The 27,323-nt window shown below is 43.7% G+C and overlaps 1 protein-coding gene across 1 annotated transcript in view; it reads right to left on the reverse strand.

Moving 5' to 3' along the window:
• GCN1 (GCN1 activator of EIF2AK4) overlaps nt 1-27,323 on the reverse strand; it is a gene marked incomplete in the record, with an annotated part of 2,100,248 nt that overhangs the window by 1,879,601 nt on the left and 193,324 nt on the right. Inside the window, 2 exon segments of the mRNA XM_044068902.1 lie at nt 405-557; nt 19,329-19,502. Coding sequence (XP_043924837.1) covers nt 405-557; nt 19,329-19,502 — 327 coding nt within the window.

Consider the following 27,323-nt stretch of genomic DNA (forward strand, 5'->3'; position numbering starts at 1 on the left):
AATTAAAATGTTGGAAAGACTACCTCCTTAAGAACAGGGCTAACCAGATGAACTGTTCAACTTACCATCAATGTAGTATTCAAAACACTCATACAAAAAGGTGAGCTAATAACTGCAGAAGACAGGAGGAGGAAGTAGGTGATACAAGGCACAAAGGAGGACAACTGATCCTCAAGTTCTTAGAGGACAGAAGTGTAACTCGTGCACAGAAACTCCCATTATCTCCATACTATACAGACCGCTCTGTTACGACAGAGAATAAATTACTGGTATGCTACAAAAAATGCTTTGCTAGCGATCTTCTAGGTTATCTGCACTTATTTAAGGGACAAGGAATTCACAGCAAATGATAAATACGTCCACTCGAGCCTCTTCACACTCCCACAGACAGACAATCGCCTTACCGATCTGTGCATCTGCCAGGACTATCCTGCAAATTAAGACAGCAGCAGCCACTCCTTCTGTAACAAGGGGCGCCTGGGTGTTCTGTGATGCAGCTTTCTCCACCGTCTGAATCAGCAACGGTAACAGCTCCTCTGCCTGTAGCAGTGTGTCACCTATAGGATGCAAAGGTAAGTTAATGTGTTCAACAACGCAGCTTACAGGTAGTTACACAGTGATACACTAAAAAATACATGCGGCGTTACACCCACCCAAACATCACATCAGCAAATTCATATATATAAATGAAATTGCACTTTCCAAATAAAGCAGCCCTCACACCCAGGGAAAAATCTACTAAGTGTTCATGCTAGCCCATCATTATAAACAAACGCAAACAAAACAATGTTAGAAACCAGAAAAACAAACTGAGTAGCACTCGAGGCTGGCACTGCAGAATTGCAGCAAACAAATATCGTGAAGAAGTCAGTTTCAGGCTTGTGTTGACTGATCCCCATGTAGCTCACCCTCCAGTCTTCCATCTGTATCCATCACTCAGCTCACCCTCCAGACTTCCATCTGCATCCAGCACTCAAGAGCCAACCAGTTAAACTACAACCCAGAACTATTCAGGCAAAGATTTTCACAGTATTACAATCTTGTCCAAGGTATTTCTCTTCAACAGATCTGAATCTCGTCTATTGCAGCTGTATCCCACATTCCTTTAACCTGCCTCTGTCTCTCGTAACTTCATGCCACCCATGTAAGCATTGGCAATGCACCTGCAAATCTAATGGACTGACGTGATATTTTAAGTGGTACATCTATTTATATGAACACTGCACCAATCTGTCAAGTCACAGAGACAGTGAAAGATCAGTGCTTACCCTCAAAAATATGCTAAGTTTATGTATCACACACAAGATACATGAGTATCTCAGCAATGTGTCCAATGGACATACAAAAATAAAAAAAAGACAGAAAACCACTTCTAGCAAACAAAAGTTTTTTTTTTTTTCTGAAACAGCAGCAAGTGCCTCTGCACCCCGACATGGGGAAGACCCCCTAAGTTGTACATGCAGACTCCAAGGTCACACAGCAATGGAGAAAGAGGAACACCTAATGTTTGCTGAAAAGCACTTTCAACGATTATTCCACTGAGCTGTTGACAATCATTCACTCTTCAAAGTCTCTTCATGTACCCTACACCTCACAACATTAATCTGTAAACATACTTTAAGGTTGTAGAAAAAGATGGAATATTTAGGAACTAGGAATGTGTGGTTTTATTTTATTAACTTGAAGTTTAAATGTAGTTTGCATGTGTGGTGCACTAAGAACAATTTACTGATACATAACCAATAGACAGCACACATTTTAACATACATAAGTTCATAGGTAGGTACTAGGCTATCGGCTCAAGGGCCTATGTAAGCCTAGCCAACAAGGTTCCCTGGCTTACGCCACCCAAGAAAGTTATTTTCCTGTGCCACTGTCCAGCAGAGACACAGAGGTGATCCCCAGGGTGTATTTCCTATTTCCCATCCACTCCTCAAGATTTTTCCTGAAGAGTGCTAATGAAGAACTTTGCTCGACATAGATGGGTAGCCTGTTCCAGAGTATGGGAAGTTTCTGGGACAGGAATCTATCCCTCCAGCATGTCCTGTTTATTGTGGTGACAAGGTTTAGGTCCCTAGTGTGTAGCTCACAGGGATTGGGATTTCTTTAGGTGTAGCATGTCCAACAGTTCTGGGTTTGACATAGTTTTATATGTTAGGCAGAGATCACCTCGGAGTAGGCGATATACTACGTAGTTAAGCTGGAGTTTTTTGAGACTGTCAGTGTAGGGTGTTTGTTTGAGGCCAGTAATCCTCTTTGTGAGGTACTTCTGTGGCCTTTCCAGCTGCTGCAGATGTCTTGTGAGGTATATTCCAAAAGGGGTGTTGTACTCTATAATGGGTCTAATGAGCGTCGAGTAGAGGGAAACAATGACCTCTTTTTTTCTTGGATGAGAACCCTTTTATGATGAGGTGTGCCACGTAGAAGGACTTCCTGACTACTGTGGCGGTGACCATCAAAGGAGAGACTACTGTCCACCTGGGTCCCAAGGTCATCACACATTCAGTGTTAAGTAGATTGCTGCCTATGTGGCAGTTCATAGGTACAGAGTTTTTACCAAAGGGGATGACACTGCATTTTTTGGCATTGAGCTTGAGGCCATGGCTCTGACACCAGGCATCTGTCTCAGCCGGATGTCCACATCATTTGGGGACTTGACTATGGCGCCTAGTTTGCAGCCATCTGCGAACTTCATTAGCCAGAGGCCTTCTGTGTTAGCCTGTACTTCAGAAAAGTAGATACCAAACAGGAGAGGTCCCAGGACTGAACCCTGTGGTACTCCACTTGTCACTGGTTTGAGGTCAGATTTGGAGTCTGCAACTTTTACAGTGTGGGTTCTGTCAGTGAGCCAGTTGGCAACCCATCTTGTGACATAGGGATTTATACCTGGTTTAGTGAGTTTAGCCATAATTCCAGAATGGGGGATGGTGTCGAAAGCCTTGGCAAGGTCAAGATAGGCTGTGTGAACCACCTTACCCTCATTCCTTAATATATATTAATACTGATTTTACACTGGTGACTACAAAACAAAAACATTTTTTAAAGCAATAAAGATAGTTTCCTTTTCACTCATTTAAGAAAAAAATCCCCTAGGGATGAGGGGTAATGAGTGAATGCAGAGACTTCTATCCAAGAGAAGAAGGCATCCATCTGCCACAACCCTCTCTGGCAGGATCTGGAGCACAACTTCAGTTGTTTGTTTAGGGTAGAGGCAGAGAGATCTACTTCTACTTATTTATTTCAATTTGATGACCGGGGAAGTCCACACTGGGCCAAGAAGAGCCCGTTTTCAGTGGAGACCCGGGAAGAAAAGCTCCAATGACAAACAACAAAGTAAATTACAAACATATACAATATATGGGGCAGACCACAGCTGGACTAAGTCTAGAAAGACATCAATCTTTCTCTCTCTAACATTATTTTGTTTAGGTCTCAGGGGCATCTACTCAGGTTGTCTGCCAACAGGTTCTCTAGCCCTGGGATATAAGAGGCTACTGTAGTTCCTATGCAGCTCCCAGAGCTCCACTGCCAGCCTGCACAGATGCTAAGAGCTGCCAGAGCTCCACTGCCAGCCTGCACAGATGCTAAGAGCTGCCAGAGCTCCACTGCCAGCCTGCACAGATGCTGCCAGAGCTCCACTGCCAGTCTGCACAGATGCTAAGAGCTGCCAAAGCTCCACTGCCAGCCTGCACAGATACTAAGAGCTGCCAGAGCTCCACTGCCAGCCTACAGAGATGGTAAGAGCTGCCAGAGCTCCACTGCCAGCCTGCACAGATGGTAAGAGATGCCAGAGTTCCACTGCTAGCCTGTACATATGGTAATGGTAATTCCCTAAATGTTACTTTGAACTTTTAAAGGGAAGCTGACATGAACGTTTATACACAGGTACCAAAAACAAGGGTCCAGGCAATTCCCTGCCAAGATCTGACATTTCAAGATACAGAATCTAGCACTGGTTCAGAACATTACTGAGTAACGTCTAAAGTATCAAATATTCCTCCAAAACATTTTTTTTGCTTACCTATAATATGCCATGGCTCAGATGCTATTATCTACACAGTGGGGTCAGATTCAGCACTAAGCAGCCCTTAAATCCTCTGAGACAGGACTGCAGTCTTAGACCCCTTTCACACTACAGCTTCAAAGAATAACTACCAAGAAGTTTCATCACAGACTGACAAAGAGGTTTGATGTACTGTTTCTCTGACACAAACAAGTACAGTCATTTTACTACCACAGTTTGGTATGATGAATTACGTTCAGTATTCACAGAATAGTGTACGGCACCGGCTCTGAATGCAGGATAAAGTAGTTGCCCTAACAATGTATCTTTACTGAGCTGTCACTGCAACACAAATAAAGTGAAGACGTTTTTCCATTAAAAGCGTTGCCAGTTATAAGACACACAGCTTGCATGCCATTAGTATTAGTAAATGTGGGGAGCTCACATTCAGCACCAAACTGGATTTAAATCCTTGAGGGTGCAAATGCAGTCTTATGTTCATCTCATACCAGACTGCCCTATAACAATTTCAGGAAATTATAAACATTTACAGAGAAATTAACATACAGCCCTTTATAGACGCATACCAACTGCCAGGGTTCAAATACTTGGAACTGCTGCAGTTGATCATTTTTCTCTCCACACCCGCTTCTCTGAGGGGTGTGTGCATGCATTGTGCTTAAGCTGAAGAACACAACAATCATTTGGAATACATCTTTACAACAGAAGAACAATCCTTCACCTTTCACAAGAAAAAGGATTTTTTTTCCTACTGAAAACAAGCCATGGTTTAAATGCCATGGTATGAAGCAGCTAGAGTTGTGGCATCATAGTCAAATTCAGCACCAACTTGTAGTAAAATCCCCGAGACAGAATTACTTTCTTGGGTGCATTTCTGGAGCAGAGTATCATTTTGTCTTGCCTTCAGAAAAACATTTTTGTCAATCACAAAAGGTTTTACAATGAAATGAAAAAAGGAGGGCTGATATACGACGTTTTAAACACTGGTACTAAAACACAGATGCAGAGGTTAAAGGTCTGTGTTGACCCAGTCTAACATTTTGCATTATACTCTGCTTTTAATGAGGGCACTCCCCTTCTATTAAAGAATACAAGTGATCCACAACACAGCTTTGGTGAGCTGCCATTACACAAGGAAAAATCCTATTTCTCCTCTATAGGCAAGTGTTTGTCAAGAGAATTTTGACTGACAATACCCTCTTCCCGAAAAAAGAAAAAACAATCTCACAGAGTAAAGTACACTACGTGAAGCTAAAATTACTAATGTTAAAACTGGGAAAGTGTTCTTAAAACTGAGTCACTGGCAGTTGGTGCAGACATTAAGGTTGTGAGCTGTTCCAATGGTGCAGGGTTTCATTCCCACAACCCTCATTTTGCCTACTGTGCAGCCTTGAGCAAGTCATTTAAACCAGATATTGCTCCCAAGTCGCCCCTGAACAGGGACTCTGTACAGTGAACCTACCTGGTTAATAAATATGTATTTACTTACAACTGAGAACACCAGCTAAGTGCATTCTGTATCAACAGGGGTCGACAGGTAACATAAACTTGATAGGTTTCAGTTTCCTATACTTAAAGGTACTACCAGTAGTCTTTGGTGTCTGAACAAGTCTATCACTGTGCCAGTCATGGCTGATCTAAATGAAGCCTCCAGTGCATCATAGCCACATTTTAAGGAATGGTTACTAACCTGTTGTATGTTATTTACCATTTCTAATACATATTTCTTATCAAGAGATTCATCAGTGGTTAGCTTTTTAGTTAACTGATCAAGCATAAACTCTTGGTATTGTATCATGTGAAACTGACAGTTTAAAGCTCTAGCTGAGAGAGTAGCTGAAGTGTAGACCTTTTTACCCCATCTGTCTAATGACCTAGCTTCCCTTTCAGAAGGAATAGGGTTTTTAGCTATGGTCTACTGCCTTGGGACCCTGGGATATAGTTTCGAGGTCTGCAAGTGGGGCCTTGTAAAGGTGGTGATGAGTATCTGGCACCCTGTAAAATCTGTCTGGTTTGGCAGGGGCTGGGGGTAAAGAATCTGGAGCGGAGCAGACATCATTGAAAGCATCATCCACCACAGAGAGGACAGGAGGTATAGCTAAGGGCCTGTGCTGTGGAAGGTGCAGAAAGGTCCTAAGTCTTTTTCTGGAGTCTGAAAAATCCTGTTGCTGCCATTGGAACTGCTCTCGCATGGCATGTAAGGTTTCCCCAAAGGAGAATTCTTCTGGTGGGGAAGCAGCTGGAATGGATTCTTCAGCATCAGAATCTTCAAAATTGGAGAAAGGAGCCTCTGGCTGGTCAGTTATGTCTGATTCATCAGCAGAATCATCAGAGGACACTGGCTCAGGGGGCTCTGCCCTAGGTTTCTTCTCTGGGGGCTGAGAGGCCCTGTCTGGGTGAGATTGAGATCCTCTAATTAATGAAATTAAATCTTCTGCCAAAGTAAGCATTTGAGAACTAGAAGAGGGTCTGGTAGTGGGGGGTTTAACAGGCACTGCTTTAGTAGTCTTGGGTGCTTTAGCCCTGGCGAAGGCCTTAATGGACATGGCTGCTGGAGGCCTAGCAGCACCACGTGCTGGGGTAGAGACATCCAAGGGAATGGTGTCTGATAAGTCAGTGGCCACCACCGTAGTGGATAAAATTTCTGAGGCCGATTCAAGAGTGGTAGCAGGGGCCTCAGTTGTAGAGATAGATTCAGCTGTACTTAGATCAGTTTTCTCGGTTTCGGCCGAAACCGAGACACTCGTTTGCTTAACCATGGTTTCAGCCAAAACCGCGGACCCGAGTGTCGGTCTTTATCTTTGCGTTTTGGCAGATTGGGAAGTCGGAGGATCCGACGGCATAATGTACGCAAAGTCAGAACCGAAAAACTGTTCTGCAAACTGGTTGAAAGAAGCACAGGCGAACAGGCTGCTACGTGGGCTGGGCCTAAACAAGGCAGACAGTAAGAGTGGAAATCTTTATGAGGTATTTGTTTCCCACAGGTTAAACAATTATTAACTTTTTCTGACATCGGCTGTGGCAAGAAAGAGTCCCCAACGGGTACTTAGCTTTAGAAGTCTTTAGTATTCGGTAGAAGTAATCTCTGGATCCGACCGACCGCACTTGCGAACAGCTTCTGCTTAGAAAGACTGAGGAAAATGGCGTCGGCTGATGCCTTTATAGACGAAGACCAACAGAGATGACGTCGGGTGAAGTGCGACATCAGCCGAAGCCGGACCCGGACTTTGGAATCCGGCCGACTGAAGGGCTGCCTGACGACAGGACAACCCAGTTGTTATGACTGCAGATGCATCCATGAAGGACATCAAGTCAGTTTAAAAACAAACCTTTACATTTCACTCACTTTTTCAGGCTGAAAAATCTATTCCTTTTTTTTTTAGATCACGAGAACCAAAAGTAACACTCAGGAAAAAGTGATATTCACTGCCATTTTAAATGCCACCGAAAGATGTCCGTTTCATTATGACAAGCATGCAAGTATTAAAGATTCTGCTGCTGCCTCTTTTCCTTATTACTATGTCAGGCAATGGCTATCCAGCTAGTTTTATCTTCAAAATGTCATAGAAATATCTTAAAACAGAAGAAAGTCACCTGAACTAAGGGTAAAATTCAGGTCACAATGCCCTTCTGAAATTAAACTGCAACCTTTGCAAAACAGCCAGCTGCAAAAAATATATATGCTGCTTTGAGCTTTAAGAGTAATACATGCAATAACTCTTTACTCTGGGCTTAAATGATAGCCAATCTTTTTACATGCTGTGCCATAAAAATATTTTTTCTCAATACTCAAGATACAGTTACTTCTTGAGAGTAGCAGCAGCTCAGTCTGTTTAAAGGTGGTTTTCCCAGTAATAATCCCTAAAATTTCCATGAAAAAAAATGTCAAACCACTTCAGAGATGCAAGCATTTAATTACAGAAAAACAGACAAAACCAACTGTTAGTTTGTGGACGGTCCTCTGAAAATAAAAGATAAAGAAGTTAAGGCATGTGAGACAGCAGTCCCTCAATCATCCAGAAAATCCCTTGGTGACAGCAGCCATCCTTTGAAAAGTCTGTCTGTGCAACTGTCATAAAACCTGACAACGAAAAAGCACAATTCCTTAATCACAGCACTAATCTCCAAGTTTCTTTACAGCGAGTACAGCAGATAGTTGCAACAGACTCCTAAAAACTCAATTAGGAACATGGGAGGGCTGCAGTCCTGTTAGCCAAGATGCCATCATAAATTAGGAAATATGGAAGGCAGCAATGTAAACAGGCAGCACCATCACACAGAGAAATAAAGCCTTGTCTACATCACAGGCAACCAGAGTAGGAACAGCAGCTTGGCGGTGAGCAGCCATTTTCAGCTGGGTCATCACAAGGATGACACCTAGTGGTTTCACTAAGCATTATTCAGTGTAGTTTGATCCTGCTGACCGCATTCTGTCCTGGTACTTTGCACCAGTAAAGTGAAGGAGAATTCAGCATTTGGAAGCATGCTTCCACCTAGGAGACAGCAATTGTGGGGTCTGAGGAGCCACCAGGGAGTGGGCTGTTCCCAATAAGTCAAGAGAAGGCAGCTTTCCCAGATCCAGCAAAGTTGGCCTACTTCCTTACCAACCAAATCTCACTGGGGAAAGGAAGGGCTTATCCGGATTCGCAAGTGGGAATGAATGGTCCACAGGGTTCTCTCCCAGCCTAGGAATGCTAGTTTCCTGTGCCCCCGAAACAAATGGCCAATCAGTTGTCACTAGTGGAGCCATCTGGCCAGGTCTTGGGGGAAAATGCAAAAAAAAGTAAACCGATATGGGAATACTCACCACACTGACTGAACCCAAGCTTGGATCCTGTGTATGAACTAACTGGGTGTAATCTTTGTGCCTCTTTCTTAAGGTAATTATTAATCTCAATCATGCAGCTAGCATGCCCTCTGACAAATTTACAAGGGCGCTACAAGGTCAAGGCTGCAAAGAGTCCAACACATATCAACAGGAATAAAATGCATCAACTTTAAGACATTCAGATAAATAACCAAGGTCTTGAGAACACAGGTGGACAGTGGTCTCACCTTCGATAACCACATTGCCACAACAGTCAGGAAATCCTTCTATGGGGCACACCTCATCACCAAGGGCTTTTCATCCAGAAAAAAAGAAGGTCATTGTCCCACTGTACTCATTCCTCATTAGACCCATTATAAAGTACAATGCCCAGTTTGGTATGTACCTTTCAAGACATCTGCAACAGCTGGAAAGGCCGCAGAAATACCTCACTAAAAGAACCACAGGCATAAAGCAGATGCCCTATGCTGACCGCCTAAAAAAACTCCAGCTATACCTTGTGGCATATCATCTACTCAGAGATCATCTCTGCTCAACATACAAGGCTATGTCAAACCCTGAGCTGTTTGGACATGCTCCACTTAAAGAAAGCCCAATCCCTCAGAGCCACAAGCTCCAGGGATCTAAACCTTCTCATCACAATGAGCAAAACATGCTGGAGGGATAGGTTCCTGACCCAGAGACTCCACATACTCTGGAATAGACTGCCCATACATGTCAAGCAGAGCGCCTCCCTGGCCCTCTTCAAAAGGAACCTTGACAACTGGATGGGAGAAAGGAAATTCACCTCAGGGATCACGTCAGTTGCCCTGCTAGACAGGGGTCTAGGGAAGTAAACATTGTGGGAAGAATATCCAGGGAATTGTTATGTCTAAGCTTGTACAGGCCCTAGGGCCGATAGCCTAGTACAAACCTCTGAATTCGGTTATGTAACAAGGTAATAATTCCATGAATGGACAGGGGTATGTGAAAAAAATCACATTTTGTAATACCTGAAATAAATTACGATACCTACTTGGAAGGTAATATGTATCCCAGTCCAAAGATAAAGATGCACATAAGTAAATAACTATAAAAGCTCTCCTAGTAGTAAGCGAATCAGTAAAATCAGTCAACCAAAGTCTGGTCATGTGGCACAGAGAAATAAAGTCCCCAAGTGGGACCCAGGCTACCAGCACTCAGCTAGCGGCACAAGCTAATTAGGGCGAGGAGAATGGATTTGAGTGGCTGTTGCCAGCTCGACCATTCTGGAAGAGGTTCGGTTCTCGGCACCAGTGACCATTCTGGAAGAGGCTCGGTTCTTGGCACCAGTGACACCTACTTAAGAGTGGCCGATCATGACACAGTAATAAGCTTAGTAAAACAGTACCATTGGTTATGCGATGCTTAGCCAGAAATGCGTATGAGGAATGTAAACACCTACTTCTCCATCAACAGCTACAGCACAGCCAGCAAGCTGCCTGTGGGGAAAAGGGAGTTAAGGCAGGCTTGCATGATCAGTATGTTGACCACAGACGCGCACACAGACAGACTCGACTTGCCTCCTATGGGGATGGAAATACTGGACTTTTGCCTTGGTCAGAAAGTGAATAAACTGTACCACTCTCAACCTTCACTGGAGGAATGAATAAAATAACTGGGTGTTGCTAGGTGAACTATCTGGTGGATCATGGGAGTAAACCAAGGGAGTGAAAAGTACAGTTGTGTACCTACCATAAATGTAGATGTTTGACTGTTGCAGTCATTACACTTGGGTTATCCTGCTGGCAGGCTACCTGCAGTCGGCCTGAATTCCAAAGTCTTGGTCCGGCATCAGTTGCTGTCGCTTCTTCCCTGACGTCAGTGCGCCAGGGGTATAAAAGATGCAGCCAACGCCATTTTCTTCAGTTTTTCTTACCCCATATGTCAGGTGCCCCAAAAAGGGTAGGCTAAAAAACATTGCTAATAAAAGCATGCACTAAAATAAACAATACCTTCATCTACAAGCAAATACTACATAGGATGTATAGGATACAGTAATACAGATAAGTCCCAGCAAAGAAAGGGGGATGGTGGGTGGGTAACCTGGACTGCAACAGTGAAGACACTAACATCTACATTTATGGTAGGTACACAACTGTACTGTTCATCGTGTTTCACTGTTGCAGTCATTACACTTGGGTTGAATCCCAAAGCTGAGGTTGGGCGGCTGGGTCTAAATAGAATTAGGAGTGGCTATAAGGCCCTGCAAGTCTGCAGTGGCAAAGCCTGCTCTGGATTTAGAGTAAAGAGGCAAGTGGTAGAGCTTAGTAAAAGTGTGCACTGAAGTCCAAGTTGCAGCCTCCAACATATCCTTGGTTGGTACTCCTCTGAGGAAGGCTGCTGACGTGGCTGCTGCCCTGGTAGAATGTGGTCTAATGCCCTTAGGCACTGACTTACCATATTGTGAATAGCAGAAACGAATGCAGTGTCCTATCCATTTTGAAATAGTCTGCTTTGAGTTAGCCTTTCCTTGTGATCCTGCAGCATATGCCACTAAAAGTTGTTCAGTCTTTCTGAAAGCTTTAGTTTTGTCCAAGTAGAAGCGTAGCTGTCTGTGTATGTCCAAAGAATGCAGAAGTCTCTCCCCTTTATTCTGCAGGTTTGGGTAAAAAGTAGGCAAATGAATGGTTTGGTTAAGAGCCACATTGGACACTACCTTAGGCATAAATGCTGGGTTTGTCCTTAGAGAAACCCTGTCCGGATGGAAGATAATAAAAGGTTCCACAGCCATTAATGCCTGTAACTCTGATGAGATTCTTCTTGCTGAAGTTATTGCTAGGAGCAGAGCTGTTTTCCATGATAAGAATTTTATCTCAGCTGTATTGGCTGGCTCAAAAGGAGGCAGTGTGAGTTTTTCCAAGACAAAATTGAGACCCCATGCACGTATTGGTGCTCTCCTTGGAGGTCTTATGTTTTTGGCCCCCCTGAGTAACTGCCTAAGCAATGGATATGAAAAAATAGGTGGGTCTGTATTGTAATGAGCTGAAATGGCAGAGGCATGGATCTTAACTGATGAGAAGGATAGGCCTTTGTCCAGCATCTCAGTTAGATATTGTAAAATCTGAGGAATATTTGGAACAAGCGTGTCAATTCCTTGTGCCTGGTTCCAAGCACAGAATCTCTTCCATTTTTCTGCATAAGATTTTCTGGTGCTGGGTCTCCTGGCCTCCAAAATGACATCCATAACCACTTTAGAAAGAGGTGTATTCTGAATGGTTACAGTATCCGCCATGCAGCTAGATTTAGAGTTCTGAGTTGGCTGTGCAGGATCTGATTTTGTTGGGTCAGTAAATGAAAAATTTGAGGCAATGTCCAGACTGGGCCTTGGGATAAGCTCCTTAGGATTGGGTACCAGTGTTGGCGTGGCCAATCCGGGGCAATCAGCATCATTTGTGGCTTCTCTTGTCTGACCTTTAGGAGTACCTTGGGGAGAAGAGGCAGTGGAGGAAAGGCATATACTGTAAGGTTGTTCCAGCTGAATGACAGAGCATCCACTTCCCATGCTTGTTTGTGATAAGGCCTTGTGCAGAATCTCTGAAGTTGGCAGTTGTGAGGAGAGGCAAAAAGATATGTCTGGGCGTCCCCATTTTCTTGTTATGCTGAAGATTTGTGGATCTAGTTTCCACTCGTGAGGGTCCATGAGGTTTTCTGCTTAGTTCATCTGCCAGATCATTTGTTTTTCCTGGCAGGAATTGTGCTTGCAGGTGTATTTGTTAAGTCAATGCTGTGTTCCACAAAATCATGGCTTGTCTGCAGAGGGGGTAGGAATGTGTGCCCCCCCTGCTTGTTTATGTACCACATGACTGTGGTGTTGTCTGTATTTATCAGCAGCTGTCCTGGATGAAGTAGGTCCTTGACGGCTGTCAGGGCATTTTGTACAGCTAACATCTCTTTTTGCTGTGTAGATGCCTTTGGCTTGGGGGCCATGTGCCCTGAAATCATTTTCCTGCCATGTGGGCCCCCCCAGGCATAATCTGATGCATCTGTTGTTAGTGTTTGCCTGGCTGTGGGAAAATTGAATGGCTGTCCCTTTTTGTGGTGACAGGCCTGTGCCCACCATTGAAACTCCTGTTGCAGTCAGGGAATGAGTGAAATGAATGATTCCAGGCTGTGGCAATGTTGAGTCCAAACACTTTTTAGGTACCATTGTAGTTTCCTCATATGCAGTCTTGCATATGGAATTAGCAGAATGCAGGAGGCTATGTAGCCCAGAGCCTGCAGAATTTTTCTTGCAGATAACTGGGTCTTTGTTGCCATGTTTTCGAAGTAAGAAGTCAGTTGCCTTTGTTTGTCTGGCGTGAGATAAGCCATCTGGGCAGTTGTATTTAAGCTTGCACTCAGGAATATTAGCTCTTGAGAGGGTACTAGTTTTGATTTATTTTCGTTTACTGTGTACTCTAGGCAAATTAGTAATCTTTTTACAAACGCCAGATGCTTTAGTAGAATGTCTTTGGCCTCTGGTTGAATAAGGCAGTCGTCCAAGTAGGGATATATTTGAATTCCTCTGTCTGCAAAATGCAATTACTGGTGCCAGGCATTTTGTGAAGACCCTGGGCGCAGTAGATAAGCCAAAGGGCAGTGCAGAGAATTGGTAATGCATTGAGCCAGCTATGAATCTGAGGTATCTTCTGCAAGATTGTCTGATTGGGACATGCAGGTATGCCTCTTTGAGGTCCAAAGTTACAAGCCAAGCCTTTTTAGCCAGCATGGGCAGAAGCTGCTGCAAAGTCAACATTTTGAATTTCGGAATGTCCAGAAAAGTATTTAGAATAGACTGGTCCAGAATTGGTCTCCATGCTTTGTCCTTCCTTGGTACTAAGAAAAGTCTTGAGTAAAATCCTTGTCCCTGTTCTTGTTGTGGCACTGGCTGAATAGCCCTCATGTCCATAAGAGATGAAACTTGGTTTTGCGCCTCTGCCCTTTGATTGTGTGGCAGGTCTGGCATACCTTTTGCCTTTGGAAGGGTGTGAAAGTGGAACCTGTAGCCCTGAGAGACTATATTCAAGACCTATTTGTCCTGGGTAATCATGTGCCAATTTTGTGAAAAAAGTAATAGCTTTCCCCCCAAGGGTGCTGCCAAAAGATAAATGCTTGGCAATGGCAGAGGGAAGTCATTGGGACTGTTTCCTATATGGGTGTGTTTTGTCTTCTCCGCTTTTGGAGGAAGAAGCACCCCACTGTTCGGGCCTGTATGAGCCCTGGGGCTGTTGTCTGCCTCTAGGGCGTCTGTATCTGCCTCTTTGTGGCCTGTCTGACACGGGAAAGGACCAATTTTTAGAAGGCCAGTTCCTGCTAAATCTGGGTGGTTGCACCTGTAAGAAATCCTTCACTGTCTGCATAGATTTAGCTTTATCCTCCATTTTCTTTAACACCTCTTCTGCCTTAACACCAAACAAAGTATCATGCTGTAATGGAACATCCAATAATTTTGCTTTAACATGATCAGGCAGAGTCTGTTCCTTTAACCAAGCATGCCTTCTAATGACAGAACCTGTTACAGCGGCCCTGCAAGAGGCCTCCAGTGAATCATAACCACATTGCAAAGTATGTTTTCCCACATGTTCAGCTGCATGCAATAAATCCTGCAATTCCTTGTTCCCAGCACATTCATAATTTGTCAACATTTTCTGTTTTAACAGAGACATTAAATATTGCTGATACTTAAGCATATGAAATAGACGATTTAAAGCCCTTACAGCCAAGGTAGCTGAAGTGTAAACTTTTTTCCCCCATCTGTCCAGTGCCCTAGAATCTCTATCTGAGGGGACAGGGTTTTTATGCAGTAGCAGCCTTGACCCCTTTGGGACCCTGTGAAATAGTTTCTGGGTCAGCTGCAGGGTCTGGCCAGTGAAAAACTAGATTGTTATTGCGCAGGCGTCTTTTCATTAGTTGCGGGGTCCACTCCTAACAAAGCCCAATGGTAATTAATATGGCAGATTTGGGTCAGGTGATCAGCAAATGACTATATAAAGCATTGGGTTTTCTTAACATGCATCTTGATAAAGCCTGGTATTAACCAGGCAAAAGCGCTCGATTTTATTTGGATTGCTGTTCGTTTTTTCATCTTTGTCACGTCTATTAAATACAGTTTTCAGTATACTTTGTTGGTCGGTGGTCTTTTACTGTGGAATTATTACATTTAATACTAAGCTTTTCCACTATCACAGTGCTAAAGTTGGCAGCCCCCCATTCAGTAACACAAATGGCAAACTCTAAGATTACAAAAGAAAAAAAAAAAAAAAGAAAACACCAGCATATATAACTGTACATTAATAAAAAATACATACATGTAAAATTCTATTTTTCATTATAATTTAGCTGTTACCTAGGCAGGCAGACTGGCCTGCAAGCCTTTTTGGCCACATCCCAAGTCAGATGACACAGAGTCACATAAACATATCGCATACATATGATCATGAACAGCATTAGAACAATATGTCTACGATTATACCGCGTTATTTGCAACAGAAAGTAAACCGCAAACACATCAACTAAAATACCCCAACAACTGCATTCAACAGCAGTACAAATGTTTCTTCACTTGTGCGACAATGTCAAGCCTACAGAAACCAAACTGGACAATGTGACTTTTAAATACACAGAATAATTTGTATTTGCTTGTTTACCAACAGGTAAATAAATGAGCCTAAATAAACTGAAGCTAGAGTAAATATGTCTTCTGTAATGCTAGTACTCCTAAAACATGCAGGAGCTGAAAAGTAGCCACTACAAATTTCAACAAGGCCCCAGTATTGACCACCCAGTTTACCTCACTTTTAAACAATTTACAAGGAAGTGTCAGTACAGGTTGCAAAAAAAAAAAAAAGTTACTTAAATATGTATTGCAGATGGTTATACAAGGATTATTATAAGGAGTACTTTTTGCCTAGCTATGGAGGCAATCTATTAAATGGGAAAATGTCTAAAGTCTTAAATACATCTACAGAAATTCCCCCGTGCAGCACTGAAGTGTTGGATGTTGGTCTGCAACACTCAAAGCAACACTCAAATCATTTTTTCCATAAATAAAACAAAACAAATACTCTTTTGTTAACCGGGTTTACCCCACTAGGCTGGCAGTCTCTTTTCACGGGAGGCTAGAGGTGGTATTTATGTATCTGGAATAACTGTGACAAACTTTTCAAAGGATGTCCGTAAACTTCCAATACTACTAAGAAAATATTATAAAAAGGCTAGGAGAAAAAATATATAAAAGGCTTTAGGGTCCATTACCTCCTCGTCTATAATTACAGTGAAAGTGGAAGACTCGGGCAGCTATTAATAAAAAATATATGAAAAGTAGTGCAACACATTTACGTATCTGCCAGTGGAAGAAGCTGCTGGGCTCTACCATTTCATAAGAATAGTATGGTGCAAAAGTAGTGCAACACATTTACGTATCTGCCAGTGGAAGAAGCTGCTGGGCTCTACCATTTCATAAGAATAGTATGGTGCAAAAGTAGTGCAACACATTTGCGTATCTGCCAGTGGAAGAAGCTGCTGGGCTCTACCATTTCATAAGAATAGTATGGTGCAAAAGTAGTGCAACACATTTGTGTATCTGCCAGTGGAAGAAGCTGCTGGGATCTACCATTTCATAAGAATAGTATGGTGCAAAAGTAGTGCAACACATTTACGTATCTGCCAGTGGAAGAAGCTGCTGGGCTCTACCATTTCATAAGAATAGTATGGTGCAAAAGTAGTGCAACACATTTGCGTATCTGCCACTGGAAGAAGCTGCTGGGCTCTACCATTTCATAAGAATAGTATGGTGCAAAAGTAGTGCAACACATTTGTGTATCTGCCAGTGGAAGAAGCTGCTGGGCTCTACCATTTCATAAGAATAGTATGGTGCAAAAGTAGTGCAACACATTTACGTATCTGCCAGTGGAAGAAGCTGCTGGGCTCTACCATTTCATAAGAATAGTATGGTGCAAAAGTAGTGCAACACATTTGTGTATCTGCCAGTGGAAGACGCTGCTGGGCTCTACCATTTCATAAGAATAGTATGGTGCAAAAGTAGTGCAACACATCTACGTATCTGCCAGTGGAAGAAGCTGCTGGGCTCTACCATTTCATAAGAATAGTATGGTGCAAAAGTAGTGCAACACATCTGCGTATCTGCCAGTGGAAGAAGCTGCTGGGCTCTACCATTTCATAAGAATAATATGGTAACTCAAATCTCTGCAACTACACGATAAAGTCAGAAAGTTTTATGTATTAACCTCTGTCATGACTGCAGAGTCCTGCACACAAGTTACACCACCTTCCCTCTCACTAAAGATGCCGAGCTTTGGGTACAATAGGAATTGGGATGAGGTGCAGGGGGGTCTGGTCAGTGGGTGTGTGCATCTTTCAATCTATGGCATAGAGTGAGGAAGTGTGTGCATGTGTACGCATATGTAAGGCAGGGTTAAGAAGCATCAGGTATAGCAGGCAGCCATGTGCATGAGTCCCATCTGCAATTAATAACTACCCGAAGCCATAGTGCACTCTTAGGACCCTAAATCATGCTGCTGTCACACACACACACACACACACACACACACACACACACATATATGGCATGCAGCACATCTGCAGAACTACACATTACTGGTACGACTATCCCACCCAAAGGAGAGCCAATGCACAAATATGCAAAAAGAAGGTGTGCATGCCAAATGAGCGTGTGTGGTTTGCCAGTTTGTCCCAACACAGACTGCTGTCATTCTTTATGATTGTCCACCCCCAGCATGCCAGAAGAGGATCCAGCTACACCCCCAGTATGCCACAAGAGGATTCAGCTACCCCACAATCCAGAACTGGATAAGCTGGCCTATCAGAAAAGAAAAGAACTTCGATTTCAATATGTTTTGTGAAAGATTGTGTTTTAGTTTAGTTTGTGTGCTTAATGTAAATGTCATGGGGTAAAACTTGGCGGCCAAAAATTAGGACCTTTTTATTACAAAACTCAGGAAAAATATACTTTGTTGGAGGCACTTCTACTTGGAAAGGAAAGCTCTCTACAGGAGTACTTAATGCCTGTATATGTCATGTGAGTAGATGGGCACACTGAAGAAGCTTTGCCTGCATATGTCATGTGAATAGACGAGCACACTGAAGAAGCTTTGCCTGCATATGCCAGGTGAGTAGACTGGCACACTGAAGAAGCTTTGCCTGCATATGTCATGTGAACAGACGAGCACACTGAAGAAGCTTTGCCTGCATATGCCAGGTGAGTAGACGGGCACACTGAAGAAGCTTTGCCTGCATATGTCATGTGAATAGACGAGCACACTGAAGAAGCTTTGCTGCATATGTCAGGTGAGTAGACGAGCACACTGAAGAAGCTTTGCTGCATATGTCAGGTGAGTAGACGGGCAGACTGAAGAAGCTTTGCCTGCATATGTCAGGTGAGTAGACGGGCACACTGAAGAAGCTTTGCTGCATATGCCAGGTGAGTAGACGGGCACACTGAAGAAGCTTTGCCTGCATATGTCATGTGAATAGACTGGCACACTGAAGAAGCTTTGCTGCATATGTCAGGTGAGTAGACGAGCACACTGAAGAAGCTTTGCTGCATATGTCAGGTGAGTAGACGGGCAGACTGAAGAAGCTTTGCTGCATATGTCAGGTGAGTAGACGGGCACACTGAAGAAGCTTTGCCTGCATGTCAGGTGAGTAGACAGGGACACTGAAGAAGCTTGGCATACTTACTGCTCCACAAACAGTAGTCACTTCTGTCTATAAGGTGGTTATATCAGGGGCCAGACTGCCCCTCTCTAGGTTCTGTACTGAAAAAATACACCCCTTCACCAAAACAAACCTCTTCCTCTATCCAGCAATTACAAAACACTAGGTCATTTCAAAACCTGAGTCACTGGCTCAGTAGAATTGAGACTGATCTGAAAACTGGCATAACCATAAATAAATAAATAAACTGAGACAAACAGCATGTGCCACAGTGCAGGAGGATACCACCCTGGAGAGACAAATGATCAAGGATCACCTAATGACCCAGGCACTGGGGAATAGAGTGTGGAGGACATGGCACAATGCCAGAGGCCTGATGTCACTAAGGCATTTATCAGCCACCAAAAAGTTTCTCAGTGGCTTACAGCTGGGATGTGACAGGTGTGTCATTATCAGGAACTCAGCAGAAGGTCGATACTGAGGGACCATTCATTTGTGTCAAGCTTTCTGTAAGCAAGAAAGCCTGGGTATAACCTGCCTGAATGAAGACTCCTTTGGGAAACGGTAGCTGATGATGTTCAAGTGTGAGGAGGAAAAAAATCTTAGGACAACAGGTGGTTTCATAGTTTCCTACAGCATAAATGGCTGGCACATACAGTAAACTTTCATGAAAAACTGCCTCTCTGCAAGTTACAAGATTCAGTAATATTTAAATCATTTTAAAACACAGCCAAAACCTACATGCAATATGCCCTCCTGAGAGGAAAAACTGCACATTACCTCGAAAAGTGCTGAGCATGCACTGTAAGTAGGTGTGTCGCACCGCTGATGTTGATGTTTTCAAGGTGAAGGCCTTCTTCAGCCACTCTAGGAACTTTTTTGGCACCTCAGTAGTGAATTTCTGTGTCCAGAGTGCAAATGCAGATACTGCGTGAACCAATGTGCCTTCATGAACTAAAAACAAACATTTATGAGTAGCATAAATTACACAATCATGGACACACTTGTGCAAACATAAGCATTAAAGTGGTACTACAAAGGAGCAAAGGACAGCAATTAATAATGGGAAGACACAGCAAAGCCAGGCACACCCACAATACCAGAGATGCAAAGGACAGCCAAAAAAATTTTATGGATGTTCTCTCCAGGAGTCTCCCCTGAAAAGGAGTCATGCATGACCCAGTCAAGCAAAAGTAAATTTTATTTACTTATTCAATTTGGTAACTAGGGTAGAGCACTGATCCAAATGGACATATTTCACTCTCAGCACAGACAAATATGAGAGACAAGCAAGTATTATGAATACAAACAAAATGCTGGGTGAAGACAACAATGACTAAATAGTAATAATAAAGTGCACAGTATAAGGGACAATAGGAGGGATGATTACAGTAAGAAGGGAAGGAGGAGACTGAACAAGTGAAGGGACAAAGTAAAAGATGGCAAGTCAGGTAAGGGCTTACTGTACAGTTAATTTCGATGTCACATGTTAGTAAAGGAAAACAATGTGAAGAAGATAAAGGAGAGAGTGGGGGGGGGGGGTCCACAGGGAAAGCATTTGCAAACCGATTCAGATTGGACATGATCTTTATAGGTTCATAGGTAGGTAACTAGACTATCTGCCCGAGGGCATTTATAAGCCTAGCCAGAATGTGTTGGCTTTTGCCTCCCTTTTAGACTAAAATCCTGAGCCTCTGTCCAGCAGGGCCATAGAAGTGATCCCAAGTGTAAATTTACGATTTCCCATCCACTCATCAAGATTTCTCTATGAAGAGGGTCAGCGAGCGGCTCTGCCTAACATGGACTAGGATTCTATTCCAGAGCGAGGGAAGCTTTTGGGATATGAATTTATCCCTCCAGCATGTCCTATTTATTGTTGTGCTAAGGTTTAAATCCCTGGAGCGTGTAGCTCTAATGGATTTGGTTTTCTTGAGGTGGAGCATGTCCAACAATTCCAGGTTAGACATGGCCTTGTACGTCAGGCAGAGATCGCCTCTGAGTAGGCGGTAAGCGACGGAGTAGAGCTGGAGTTTCTTTAGTCGAGCTGCATAGGGCATCTGTTTGAGGCCCACGATCCTCTTGGTGAGGTATTTTTGAGGTCTCTCCAGCTGTTGCAGGTGTCGGGTAAGGTACATCCCAAATGGGGCATTGTACTCAATTATGGGCCTGATGAGTGATGAGTAGAGGGGCAGAATGACCTCTCAAATCTAGATGCGAACCCTTTTGTGATTAGGTGAGCTATATAGAAGGTGTTTCTAACCACGTTGGCAATGTGATTGTCAAAGGAGAGGTTACTATCTACTTGGGTCCCCAGATCCCATATTACCTCTTCTGTACTTAGTGGATTACCTCCTATGTGGTAGTCTGTGGGCACTTTGTTTTTCCCAAAGGGGACGACTATGCACCCCCTGGCATCTAGCTTGAGGCCATGGTTCTGACACCAGGTATCCGTTTCCGTAAGGCCCCTCTGGAGGATGCCTGTGTCAGCCGGTGAGTCGATTATGGCTCCCAGTTTGCAATCATCTGCGAACTTGGTAAGCCACAGTCCTCCTGTGTTTGCCTGCACATCAGAGAAGTATATACGGAACAAAAGGGGTTCCAGGACTGAGCCCTGTGAGGCGCCTCTTGTAACCGGTTTAGAGTCGGACACGGCACCCGCGACTCTGACCATGTGAGTTCTATCCCTGAGCCAGTTTGCAACCCATCTTGTGACATATGGGTTAATATTTAAGCTGGTAAGCTTATTTATGATGCCAGAGTGGGGTATTGTGTCGAAGGCCTTTGCGAGGTCCAAGTAGGCTGTGTGGACTACCTTTCCCTCATCTATGGCTTTGGTTACTATTTCGAAGATGTCAACTAGGTTTAAGAGGCAAGATCTGCCTTTAACAAAGCCGAATTGGGTAGGGTCTAGTGTTTGGAGGTTTCCAATGTCTTTGTTTACGAGATCCATGATGATGTGCTCCATAGCATTGAAGACCAGGCTAGTCAGGCTTATAGGGCGATGGTTCCCGGGATCACTGTAACTGATCACAAGCAAACACAGTAGGGATATGTCTGCCCAGGTTTGATGAAAATGCATACTGTGGGCTATACTTTATTCTCCAGATGACACACACATCCTCCAAAAGGGCATCAGAGAGACAGATACCTGGTGTCAAACTCATGCTGTAAAGCCATAAGCCAAAGAAAGCATAGCCATCCACTTTTAGAAAACAAAGTATCCCCAGAGTACCACATAGGTACTAGCCCCCAAAATGTGGAACAGGTACTAATGTATACATACTGCCATGTGTTTAGTCATCTCTCCTTTGATAATCCCATTACCAAAGGGTTTTGGAAATCCCTCTGTGGAGCACATACGTAATAAAGGGTTTGCATGCAGATCCACAGAGATTGTTGCACACCTATAATGATTAGTCATATTTGCCAGACTTTGCTTGGTTTGGAACAGGATTCAAATATACCTTAAGCATAAACCCTCACTCACACTGTTCAACAGAAACCGTGATGAGTGGATGTGAAACAGAAGACGTAAGCCCAGGGATCACTGCAGTGGCTAAGCTTGTCATAAGCATACAGAAGTGATCTAAGGTCTGGAAAGTGCCAGCACGCTCTGGCAAAGATAACAAATGCTTTCTTGGAGAAAGCAGAGTACGCACCTATGAAATAATTGAGGTCACATGTATGTATATGGCTTTGCCCCACAGCTACCTTATGTGTGTAATGCACATACAGTTGTCATTGTGATATGACATACACTAGAAAAATCAAAACCCACTCCACATTGACCAACGGTGTCAAACACACGCACAGTCAGCAAGTGCGAGATTCAAATTCCTTCCTAACTACATTATGATACTACAGCAGTATGCATTTATACAACGCACTATACACATTACTGGGATTTCACCTTTCCACAGGTATATTTGTAGGAAGGTGACATCATCAGACTTGACAAAGATGAGTATACCACTTTTAAGGGGTGTGAGTAGTCTCCAAAAAGGATGCTCCTCCCCAGGGAGGTGCACACACACACACACACACACACACACACACACACACACACACACACACACACACACACACACAGATGGCAAGTGAAGGAATAAAACCCCTACCTAACTACATTATGATACTACAGCAGTACGCATTTACACGATGCACTATACACATTACTGGGATTTCACCTTTCCACAGGTATATTTGTAGGATGGTGACATCATCAGACTTGACAAAGATGAGTATACAACTTTTAAGGGGTGTGAGTAGTCTCCAAAAAGGTTGCTCCTCCCCAGGGAGGCACACACACGCACAGTTGGCAAGTGCAGGAATAAAATCCCTACCTAACTACATTATGATACTACAGCAGTATGCATTTACACAACGTGCTATACACATTACTGGGATTTCACCTTTCCACAGGTATATCTGTAGGATGGTGACATCATCAGACTTGACAAAGTTGAGTATACCACTTTTAAGGGGTGTGAGTAGTCTCCAAAAAGGCTGCTCTTTCCCCAGGGAGAGACAGACATACACAGTTGGCAAGTACGGGGTTCTTAATCCAAATTAAGTACGTCTTTACACTTCAGCAAGCAATATGGAGTTACAGGGTGCAATACAGATATTACTTACAGTTTGCCCAAAGGTTTTTTCACATATGCTAACCTCAGCAGGCTTATCATATTAGGTGTATTGTATGCATAGGCCATGACCATATCATATATGGGTTGATGCACCACATGCTGGCACACACAGGGTCAAACCGGTGGATAAGCTCTGTCAACCCAATACTGGACAATACAGTCATGAGGAGTAGGGTCGTACAACCACAACACCAACAGTCTCACATAGACCTACAATATAAGCACCAGCAAAACACACACATAAATACACATTACCATACTCGGAGAATACAAATATTAATCTGAAAAAGAGAGCGTGTCCTAAGCAGACAAGCAAGCAACATGCACCTCCAAGCACACCCCAGAAAACACATAATACACCAAAGCAGTGTGCCTCAAAACAGGCCCTAAGGCAAAACAACATACCCAACAGACTAGTAATAGGCGACTCCATAGTCAGGCACACAGATGTTCCACTCACTCGGCTGAACAAGGGGAAGGGTACTGTCAGTTGACTGTCAGGTGTTATGATCTGCCACATAACACAAGCACTTGCATCACTCCAGAACAGGTACATATATGATGTGTTCTTTGTACATGTCAGTGTGAATGATCTGAGACATACCTCCCAGGACAACATGACAAGAGATATACAGTAGCTCTATGATCATGTAGCCCAGGCTGGTAAGACCCTGACCTTGAGTAGCATCTTACCTTCACCTACATGATACTGTAATATAACAGAAAGATGATAAACTTCAACAATTGGCTAAGCTTCTGGTGTCATTCAAAGGGGATCCAGTCTCTGTCTGCCTGTGATGACATGATAGCCAAGCCTCGTTGCTTCGCTACAGATGGTTTGCACCTGTCACACCCTATGCTTCTGAATACTAGCCAAGTGTCTTGCTGTCCCCATATTACCTTTTTTAGGCAAGGCTCAAAGGTTCATAGGTAGGTACTAGGCTATCGGCCCTGGGGCCTATACAAGCCCAGCCAAAAAGGTACCCTGGCTTTTGCCACCCAAGAAAGTTATTTTTCTGTGCCACTGTCAAGCAGAGACACAGAAGTGATCCCTGGGGCAAATTTCCTATTTCACATTCAATCAAGATTTTTCTTGGAGTGCTAATGAGAAGCTTTGTTTGATATAGATAGGTAGTTTATTACGGAGTGTGGGAAGTCTCTGGGACAGGAATCTATCTCTCTGGCATGTTCTGTTTATTGTGGTGACAAGGTTTATGTCCCTAGAGAGTGTAGCTCTGACGGATTGGGATTTCTTTAAGTGGAACATGTCCAACAGCTCTGGGTTTGACATAGCTTATGTTAGGCAGAGATCACCTCTGAGTAGGCGATATGCGGAGTAAAGCTGGAGTTTTTTGAGACAGTCTGTGTAGGGCATGTGTTTGAGGCCATTAATCCTCTCTGCAAGGTATTTCTGCGTCCTTTCCAGTTGTTGTAGATGTCTTGTGAGGTACATAACAAAAGGGGCATTGTACTCTATAATGGATCTAATGAGTGATTAGTAGAGGGGAACAATGACCTCTTTTTTTTCTGCATTAAAAACCTTTTGTGATGAGGTGTGCCACGTAGAAGGACTTCCTGACTACTGTAGTGATGCGATTATCAAAGGAGAGACTACTGTCCACCTGAGTCCCAAGGTCTCATCACACTTTCGGTGTTAAGTATCCTACCACCTATGTTGTAGTTCATGGCTACAGAGTTTTTACCAAAAGGGATGACAGTGTACTTTTTGGCATTGAGCTTGAGGCCATGGCTTTGACACCAGGCATCTGTCTCAGTGAGGCCCTTTTGTAGGATGTCCACATCGTTAGTAGTTTCGATTATGGCTCCTAGTTTGCAGTCATCTGCGAACTTCATTAGCCAAAGACCTTCTGTGTTAGCCTGTACGTCACAGAAGTAGATACCAAACAGAACAGGACCCAGGACTGAACCCTGTGGTACTCCACTTGTCACTGGTCTGAAGTAGATTTGGAGTCTGCTGCTTTCACAGTTTGGATTCTGTCAGTGATCCAGTTGGCAAACCATTTTGTGACATAGGGATTTATACCTAGTTTAGTGAGTTCATCTATAATTCCAGAGTGGGGGGTGGTGTCGAAAGCCTTGGCAAGATCTAGATAGGCTGTGTGAACCACTTTACCCTTGTCTACTGCTTTGGTGACTGCTTCAAAGAAGTCCATCAGGTTTGAGAGACCTGATCTGTCTTTTACAAACGCGAACTGGTTGGGGTCCAGAGTTTGAAGATTACCAATGTCTTTGTTTAGAAGTTCCATGATGATACATTCCATGGCCTTGCAGACCAGGCTAATGGGGCGCTAGTTCCCGGGGTCCGTGGTGGCTCCCCTTCGTGTAGTGGGATAACCGTCACTGTGCGCCATTCAGCAAGCACAAAGCCTGAGGTGAGACTACGATTGAACATGGTACTTAGATGTGGTGCCAGTTCATTCTGTAGTTCGTGTAGAACGCAGCCTGGGATGTTGTCCGGTCCCATGGATGCTGTGTTCCTGGCTTTGGAGAGTGTGGTTTTTACCTGTACAGCCGTGATTACAGGAACTTTGCATTCTTCCAGTATAGAGATGGGCTCGTTAATGGGTGAGAGGGGGGTAAAGTTAGCACTGAACCTATCTGCCAGGATGTTGGCAATATCAGTTGGGTCTGTATATTTAGTGCCATTGTGCTGTAACTCAGAGCAGATCTGAGGGTTGCCATTGAGATTCTTGATATAGCTGTAGAATGCTTTGTGGTTGTCTTTAGAATCAGTGGCAATTTTGTTTTCGTAACTAGCTTTGGAGGATTTTATCAGGGATCGCAGCTTCTTACTGCGGCTGACCAGGGAGCTCCTCCACTCATGGGATTTTACTCTCTTTTGCAACAGTTTCTTCCTTCTGTTGTACAGTTTGTTTATGACAGGGGACCACCAGATTGGCTTCCTTTTTTTGGAGGATAGCATCTTGGTTCTGTTTGGGATAGCACGATCCATGCACTCATGCAAGTGCTTATAAAGTGCAACTGTGCAAGATTCAGTAGTCGTAACTGTACTGTCCATCTGCATGGGTGTCATGAAGTTCACCACTTCTGTTGTAAGAAGCATGAAGTTGGCTTTGGAGAAATTTTTTAACATAGTTTCCTTAATGGGAGAAGGGGTCAGAATGTGTATATGTAGGGTAATTAGTTTATGGTCGGATCGGACCAATGAGGCGTTGACTTCAGGTGTGGAACACCGGTCACTCAGGACAAACCAAACCCCGTAACCAACACAAATAACCACAAAGTGAGCTAAATGCTATTCATTGCCAGAAGTCTCAGCCTCCAAATGCACACATTCGAGGCACTTCTCAGTATGGAAAATATTGATATCTGTACAGAAACCTAGTTCAAGACTCCAGAGAGCACACCAGCACTACCAGGATACTACTCATTCCATACCTTCCAGCATCAGAACCTGGATCATAGTACATAGGGTGGGGATGTATCCATATTCATTAAGGATACCTACAATTCTCTCTACATCCTCTCTACAGGATATGTACCCATAGAACGTTGCACAGCAACATACTTCCCAGTCCACAGGGGTGGGACCAAAGACAACCCTTGGCATTCCCACTCTATGAGCCTGACGAGTCTGATCTGCAAGGCAATGAAGCCAATCATAATAGAAGTCAACAATAAAGACATTGGGAACTTTCACGCAGTTGAGCACATCCAGTTTGGCTTCGTCAAATGCAGATCACGCCTCCTGAACTGGGTGGATTCCTTTGAGACAGTTACCCAAGCTACAGATGATTGAAAGGAGCTCCACACAGCCCACTTATACCTCGCCAAGGCCTTTGACACCATTCCCCAGTCAGGTATCATAGATGAACTCATCAACCTGGGCATAAATCCATACATCACAAGATGGACTGCAAACTGGCTCACAGCTATATCCCACAAATCAAGAGTTGCTGGCTACATGTCAGACTCCAAACCGGCAACAACTGGTGTCCCCCAGGGCTCAGTCCCAGGGCCCCTCCTGTCCGGTACACACTTCTCACAAGTACATGCCAACACAAGAGGGTTGTGGTTGACTATGTTTGCTGGGAACTGTAAAGTGTTTGCCATAATAGATTCCCCGGATGACACAAATATTCTCCAG

The sequence above is a fragment of the Protopterus annectens genome, chromosome 4.part0 (assembly GCF_019279795.1).
Source record: "Protopterus annectens isolate FY-2018-M chromosome 4.part0, PAN1.0, whole genome shotgun sequence".
Classification (NCBI taxonomy): Eukaryota; Metazoa; Chordata; order Ceratodontiformes; family Protopteridae; genus Protopterus; species Protopterus annectens.